General features: G+C 38.4%; 1 protein-coding gene and 1 non-coding gene across 4 annotated transcripts in view; both read right to left on the bottom strand.

The window, feature by feature from the left end:
* Window positions 1-399: 399 nt before the first annotated feature.
* LOC129010986 (U6 spliceosomal RNA) lies at window positions 400-506 on the bottom strand. The gene has a single exon (XR_008493135.1). It is a non-coding gene; the product is annotated as a U6 spliceosomal RNA (small nuclear RNA).
* A 4,943-nt stretch (window positions 507-5,449) lies between these two features.
* Window positions 5,450-8,409, bottom strand: part of LOC129009591 (C-type lectin domain family 6 member A) — a 49,526-nt gene continuing 46,566 nt past the window's right edge. For all 3 annotated transcript variants that reach the window (XM_054442786.2, XM_063672389.1, XM_054442781.2), the window contains one exon: window positions 5,450-7,894. In XM_054442786.2, coding sequence (XP_054298761.1) covers window positions 7,750-7,894 — 145 coding nt within the window. In that variant the 3' untranslated portion in view covers window positions 5,450-7,749. The remainder of the gene's footprint in view (window positions 7,895-8,409) is intronic.

The following is an 8,409-nucleotide window of genomic DNA, read 5'->3' as shown; positions in this document are numbered from 1 at the left end:
CTTTATTTTAAAGTAAATTGAAATCATGTCATTCTTCACCTCAAAGCCTATAAAGGCTCCTTATCTTGCTCAGAATAAAATTTAAAACTCTTTATTGTGACCTAGAAAGCACTATGTGACCAAATTTCTCTACTTCACTGAACTTCTCTTCCAAAACACACCTCCATTCACACTTATTTTTATTTTAAGGATTGGCAAGTTTTAGCGCCTTGGAACTCGTAATTCAACCAAACACTTTTCCTCAGCTATCTCTCTGGTATAATTTTTCTCTTCCTTGAAGCAATTGCTCAAATGTCACCTTAACAGAGAGGCTTCCCTAAATATCTTAAGTAAATTAGTACCCCACTGTCACTCCCTATTCCTCCATTCTGCTTCTGTGCATTAAACATTTGTTTTGTTTTTTATATGGAATATTTCATAAATTTGCATACTATTCTTGCACAGCAGCCATGCTAATCTTCTCTGTATCGTTCCAATTTTAATATATGTGCTGCCGAAGAAAGCACTGCTTCCATGCATCTTTAAAGCACATATATTATATATGATGTATTTTTTATTTATTTGTTGCATCTTTCCACCAGAACAGTAGAATGCAATCTATATAAGAACAAGAACTCTTTTTTTTACTTCCTTATTCCTATCTAGGAAATATCTTGTCACAAAATAAACCTGCTATATATATTTTCTGAATAAATAGAAAATAAGTCATTGGGTCTACATAGTCTGTATTGACAGTATTTGTTTTGTGAATTACACACTATATTATGCATTGCCATACGTGCCTAGACCTCTAAATTCTACAGCCTACAGCACTGATTCCCAAACAGATATGTCACAGAATACTATTTGGTGATATACTTATAAGTATTCCATAAAAAATTAATTGAAAAACCCTTTGGGCTGGGTGTGGTGGCTCACGCCTGTAATCCCAGCACTTTGGGAGGCTGAGGCAGGTGGATGGCTTGAGCTCAGGAGTTTGAGACCAGCAGGCAAAATGGTGAAACCTGTCTCTATCAAAAACACAAAAATTAGCTGAGTGTGGTAGTGGGTGCCTGTAATCCTAGCTATTACAATGGCTGAGGCACGAGAAACGCTTGAACTCAGGAGGTGGAGGTTGTAGTGAGCCGAGGTCGCATCACTGCATTCCAGGCTGGGTGACAAAGCAAAACCCTGTCTCAAAAAAAAAAGAAAAGAAAAACCCTTTATATCTCTACATCCTACTTTGAAGATTTATGATGCATATTGTCATGCAAAAAAAATTCTGAAACTCCCACAAAAATAAATCTGCTTAAATTTGCTTAAGACAAGGGAGTGATGTCAGCAAAATAGCAGAGTAGGAGATACCATCCCTCATCCCCCCCCTCAACCTACACACAAAAACACACACAACTGGACAGATACCTAAAACTGAAGAGAGCATTGGGAGGGCTCAAGGTTTCCATCAAGAACCTGAAGCAACACAGTGGAGTGAAAAAAAAAAAAGGAGAATAATCACAAATAGAAAAAGTCACTGAGGAGACTGGCATACCCAAGATATCTGGAGATGGCTAGGAAAAAAGAAGAAAGCAGGGGCTATTGGTATCAGACACATGGTGGACGTCAATACAGTCCTTTGCAGAGGATGCTGGTAGCTTTCACCACTGAGGCAACACACAGACATTGTCCCCATGCAAATGCCCTGAATAGGAAGACACTGCTGTGCTCTTAATCCCAAAATGGAGCCACTCTTGTGCCATCGCTGGACTAGGGCCAAAACCCATTCCTGTGTGGACCCCAGACCCTGAAGCTGCAGCTACTCCATGCCTGTGCTGTAGACCTCAACTCCATGGCCACATCATGTACACCCACACTTTAGACATGGGCGCCACCATCACTGAAGGCTGACTCCACAACACACCCTGAGCCATGACCAGTCTGAGCACATCCATGTGACCCAGGCTCTGCCACCACTCCATGAGTGCCCATATTTGCGCATCTAAGCCACTGCCACAGTAAGTCAGCCCACATCCTGGAGTGGAGCAACTATCACTTTGTATATTTCTGTACTCCAGACCCTGACTCCATGGCCACACTATGTGTACCTATGCCTCAGTCACCAGACCCACCGTTGCTGCAGGCTAGCCCCACCCCTGGCCTTGAAGCTATAGTCACCCTTCACCCACCTAAGCTTTGGACCCTGGCTCCATCATAACTTTATGAGTGCCATGCCTCAGACGTCCAAGCCACTACCACAGCAAATGAGCCCACATGTCAGCTCCTGGAGTCACTGTGGCTCTCAGGCCACTCCATCAGCACCTGCACTGCAAACACCAGAGCCAATGCTGCAGCAGCTGTGCCCGTGCCCCAGTCTGAGTTTGACAGAGCTGCACAGAGACTACACTGCTGTGCCCTCACCAAAGCAGAAAGGGCAACATCCCACCCAGCCAGTGTTTTTGCACCCACTCATAGTTGAAAGTTTTCCCCCTCTAAAACCAGTCTATAAAGTCTGTAACATGTAACTTGTTTCATCAGATGCACAGACATCAATGCACAGCAACAAGAAACATCAAAAACAAAGGAAACATGTTGCCAACAAAAGAACACAATAAGCTCTGCGGGCCTGCTGCCTCTGTAGATCCCAGCTCTGTGGGCAGGGCATAGTTGAACAAAAGGCAGCAGAAACTTCTGCAGACTTAAACATCCCTGTCTGACAGCTCTGAAGAGACCAGTGGTTCTCCTAGCACAGTGCTTGAACTCTGAGAACAGACAGACTGCCTCCGCAAGTGGGTCCCTGACCCCTGTGTAGCCTGACTGGGAGATATCTCCCAGTAGGGGCCAACTGACACCTCATACAGGTGTGTGCCCCTCTGGGACGAAGCTTCCAGAGGAAGGATCAGACAGCAATATTTGCTGTTCTGCAATATCTGCTGTTCTGCAGCCTCTGCTGGTGATACTCAGGCAAACAGGGTCTGGAGTGAACCTCCAGCAAACACCAACAGACCTGCAGCTGAGGGATCTGACTCTTAGAAGGAAAACTAACAAACAGAAAGGAATAGCATCAACGACAACAAAAAGGACATTCACACCAAAACCCCATCTGTAGGTCACCAACATCAAAGACCAAAGGTAGATAAAACCACAAAGATGGGGAGAAACCAGAGCAGAAAAGCTGAAAATTCTAAAAACCAGAGTGCCTCTTCTCCTCCAAAGGATTGCAGCTCCTCGCTAGCAATGGAACAAAGCTGGATGGAGAATGACTTTGACGAGCTGACAGAGTAGGCTTCAGAAGGTCAGTAATAACAAACTTCTGTGAGCTAAAGAGGATGTTCAAACCCATTGCAAAGAAGCTAAAAACTTTGAAAAAAGATAAGACAAATGGTTAACTAGAACAGTGTAGAGAAGACCTTAAATGACCTGATGGAGCTGAAAACCATGGCACAAGAACTACGTAAGCATGCACAAGCTTCAGTAGCCAATTTGATCAAGTGGAAGAAAGGGTATCAGTGATTGAAGATCAAATTAATGAAATAAAGTGAGAGGAGAAGTTTAGAGAAAAAAGAGTAAAAAGAAATGAACAAAACCTCCAAGAAATATGAGACTATGTGAAAAGACCAAATCTACATTTAATTGGTGTACCCGAAAGTGATGGGGAGAATGGAACCAAGTTGGAAAACACTCTTCAGGATATTATCCAGGAGAACTTCCCCAATCTAGCAAGCCAGGTCAACATTCAAATTCAGGAAATACAGAGAACACCACAAAGATACTCCTTGAGAAGCACAGCCCCAAGACACTTAATTGTCAGATTCACCAAGGTTGAAATGAAGGAAAAAATGTTAAGGGCAGCCAGAGAGAAAGGTTGGGTTACCCATAAAGGGAAGCCCATCAGACTAACAGTGGATCTCAGGAGAAACCCGATAAGCCAGAAGAGAGTGGGGGCCAACATTCAAAATTCTTAAAGAAAACAATTTTCAACATAGACTTTCAAATCCAGCCAAACTAACCTTCATAAGTGAAGGAGAAATAAAATCCTTTACAGACAAACAAATGCTGAGAGATTTTGTCACCACCAGGCCTGCCTTATTAGAGCACCTGAAGGAAGCACCAAACATGGAAAGGAACAACCAGTACCAGCCACTGCAAAAACATGACAAATTGTAAAGACTATCAATGCTAGGAAGAAACTGCATCAACTAACGGGCAAAATAACCAGCTAACATCCTAATGACAGGATCAAATTCACACATAACAATATTAACCTTAAATGTAAATGGGCTACATGCCCCTGTTAAAACACACAGACTGGCAAATTGGATATAGAGTCAAGACCCATCAGTGTGCTCTATTCAGGAGACCCATCTCACATGCAGAGACACACATAGGCTCAAAATAAGGGGATGGAGGAAGATCTACCACGCAAAAGGAAAGCAAAAAAAAAGGAGGGGTTGCAATCCTAGTCTCTGATAAAACAGACTTAAAACCAACAAAGATTAAAAGAGACAAAGAAGGCCATTACATAATGGTAAAGGGATCAGTTCAAGAAGAAGAGCTAACTATCCTAAATATATATGGACCCAATACAGGAGCACCCACATTCATAAAGCAAGTCCTTAGAGACCTACAAAGAGACTTAGACTCCCACACAATAATAAAGGGAGACTTTAACACCCCACTGTCAACATTAGACAGATCAAGGAGACAGAAAGTTAACAAGGATACCCAGGAATTGAACTCAGCTCTGCACCAAGCAGACCTAATAGACATCTACAGAACTCTCCACCCCAGATCAACAGAATATACATTCTTTTCAGCACCACATCACACCTATTCCAAAATTGACCACATAGTTGGAAGTAAAGCTCTCCTCAGCAAATGTAAAAGAACAGAAATTATAACAAACTGTCTCTCAGACCACAGTGCAATCAAACTAGAACTCAGGATTAAGAAACTCACTCAAAACTGCTCAACTACATGGAAACGGAACAACCTGCTCCTGAATGAATACTGGGTACATAATGAAATGAAGGCAGAAATAAAGATGTTCTTTGAAACCAATGAGAACAAAGACACAACATACCAGAATCTCTGGGACACTGAAGCAGTGATAAGTGTGATGAGCAGAAATAGGCTTCATTAGAGTAGAGTGACTATTAAAAAATATAACTTTCTAGGAGCTATAAATCAAAGCTTTAAAAAGATGTTTGGATATATTTGAGTATTCAGATCATGAAAATAGAAATTGCCCTGCCTACTGTAAGAACAGACTGATGGGAAATTATACACCTGGTCAACTTAACCTTTAAACAGACAATGCTGTAAAAGCTAATGGTTTCTCTGATATTTATTATAAGTTTTAGTACTGATCTCCTTTTTCAGTGCTGCACACTCCTGTGTTTGGAACTTTAATAGCTTTGCAACAAAATCCTATATCCAGTTTCCTATAATTTAATTAAAGAAAAACACATCCAAATAAAGGCTTTATTATGTTTTATTATTATTATACTTTAAGTTCTGGGGTATATGCGTAGAACATGGAGATTTGTTACGTAGGTATTCATGTGTACAGGCTTTGTTATTAACACAGCAGATAGCATCAGAAATCATGTGACTTTTATGATTATCAGAATATGTCTTAACTTTTAGGGCAAAATTAACACTGAAAGTTCTAGCTTAAGTGTTGACACCTTTGTGGGAAAAAAATCACTTTTGAAACTCAGACTTCAATAATTTAAAATTATGTGAAATGTTTTAAATTTGTGAACTCCTGATTACTGTCTTAATGATTCATTTTCTCGAGAGCGATAATTGTATAAAAAGCTATTGCAGCTTTATTTTCAATATGACATGCCTGTAAACCATGGAGTTTTCCCTTTTTGTAAATAGACATTGTAGATAATCGAATGTCTGATTTTAGAAAGGTCATTAGTTTCTTGTTACACATTTTGTTAGTCTGGTTTTTGTTCTTTATTGGGTTCTTGAAAATAGTTGATGCTATGTTATGTATAACTTTTCTAATAAAAGTTGTGTTATAAGCCGTAAAAAAAATATTTTGGAGCAGAGGAAGTGGAAACCACCTAGTAAGATGACAGATTTAGAACCATATATATGTTGAATTGTCACAAATGTAAATGGATTAAATTTTTGACCTAAAAGGTGATTGCCATATTGAATTTTTTAAGATTTAACTATATGCTACTTATTAAGAAGCACATGTGGAATACAAAGACAAAAATGGTCAAAAATAGAAGATGGAAAAAAGAAATATTTTACAGCACTAACATAATGAAAGTTACCGTATCTATTTTAATATCAGGAGAAAAATTAAAGCCAAAGGCATTACTAAATTTAAAGAAAGTGACTCCACAATGATAAAAAAATTAATTTGCCATGTACAAGTAATAATTATAACATTGTATGTGCCTCATCATGGCTTCAATATACAGGTATCTCTTTCTATAAGAAGCTTTAATATCCAAATATTTGCTAATTTAAAAAATTGTTGCACCAAATTTCTATTCAAGGGGGAAAAATATGTTAGAATCTACATATGCATCACAGTAACAACTATTCAAGCTGCTCATGAGTCCAGGTGAGAAGATGTTCAGTACTACCAACTTCCCAATCCTTTCCCAATTTCTTATCCCTTTATAGGCTCCTACTGCCAGATTCTTCTGAGTATCAATCAATATAGGCTCAATTTGGATGATGGGATTCTTCTTTATATTATGGTATTTTCAGTGCAATGGAAAAGAATAACATAATTTGTGTCATATATCATGCAACTTTTGCATATAGTCGTGCCCACTAATAAGTTTAATATGCACTAAATAATTAGGTAATTTGTTTTAAAGTATGTTATGCAGAAATCCTTTGTGGATATATATTAATGATCATTTTGGTAGTTGTTTAGAAAATTTGTTGAGGTTTTTATATAAAATAAAGATAAACTATCATTATCATTGCCATTTAAAATGATGGATTACAGGCTCTAGTTATCTCAAACTTTGCTAACCATCATATTTTCAGGATTAGATTAGATTTGGGTAACAAGAGATGCTTGCAAGCAAAGAAAGATTTCACAAATTTAAATGAGAAATAGACAAATTCCCAATCAGCAAGAGATCTTAACACATATTTCTCAGAAATAAAACAAGTAAACCAAGAATACAGGATATAGCAGTATCAAACATCCTGCTTGCCAAACTTGATTGAATCAACATATATAAAATGCCAAATCCCTAACTGCAGAATAAAATTTATTTCCAGGATACATTAATAGCCAACACCAAGTTGCCAGCCATGTGAGTGAGCCATCTAGAAAACAGGTCTTTCAACTCTTATCAGGCCTTCAGATGATTGTAGTTCCAACTACCATCTTGACCAAAAAGATTTCTTTATGGTATATTGAGGAAGGAAAGTCATAATTTTCAAAAGATACTGCCTTATAAATCTTCTAACAAACAAAATAGTACAGTCTCTGAAACAATAAATGTTTGTGTAATGAAGTATGAAGAAAGAAAAAAATAAATAACAAGTGAAAGAATGGAACAAAGAGAGGAAGGGTGCATTCTATCATTAGTGGAAAAGAGGAAACGAGAAGATTGATTAAAGGGAAACAGGTATCTTTCCATTTCTATGAACCTCTATAACATAAGGATTATGTGTAAATTACAGGAAGAAATTATCATTTCATGATAGGTTTCAATTTTAAAGACGTCAGTTAAAAAATTACATCAGTAATTCTTCTCTTCTTTCCAATTAAGCTTCTACTCATAGGTAAATCTTATTCATCTCACATATTGAATTCCTTCTAGTTTCACAGATAACATCATTCCAGCCCCATCCTGCAGGTTTCCAGAAGACTATTGAAGCACATTGCTCTGCGGAATGATTGGGCTCACCTAGGTGCCAAAATCTAAAGGAAAACAAAAAGGTAAATACACATCTTCAACGAATGCATGGTGAATGATTAGAAAGTATAGAAGTTTGGGGTGAACAAAGTGGGATTTAGGAAGAGAGAACGTTCCAATGATTGTTCCTCCTTCTTATACTACCCTCCTCAAATCCTCAAGTATGGACACATACTTTCACACTTGCTCCTTTAACATTCTCCTGGCAAAATTTTATGAGATGGTTTATTCCTAGATCTTTCTGCTTCAATCATCTTCCTCTTTACAGAGCCTTTATGCTGGCAGGGGTTATTAAATAATTTCCTTCTTACTGACATGAAATAAAGAGGCTATCTCCTTACATCTATGTATTCTTATCACCTTCCTAAGCTTCTTTATTCTCATGGATCTGCCTTAAGTGAATGTTAGGATGCCTGAATCTGGAAGTAAAAGTTACCCTGCCTCCAGGGAATACATTCTGGGTAAAGACTGGGAGGTTGAACATAACTTTTGGAATTACAAGACCTGGTTTTGATACTCA

This window comes from Pongo pygmaeus, chromosome 10, assembly GCF_028885625.2.
Source record: "Pongo pygmaeus isolate AG05252 chromosome 10, NHGRI_mPonPyg2-v2.0_pri, whole genome shotgun sequence".
NCBI classification, from domain to species: domain Eukaryota; kingdom Metazoa; phylum Chordata; class Mammalia; order Primates; family Hominidae; genus Pongo; species Pongo pygmaeus.
This window is presented reverse-complemented; position numbering and strand designations above follow the sequence as displayed.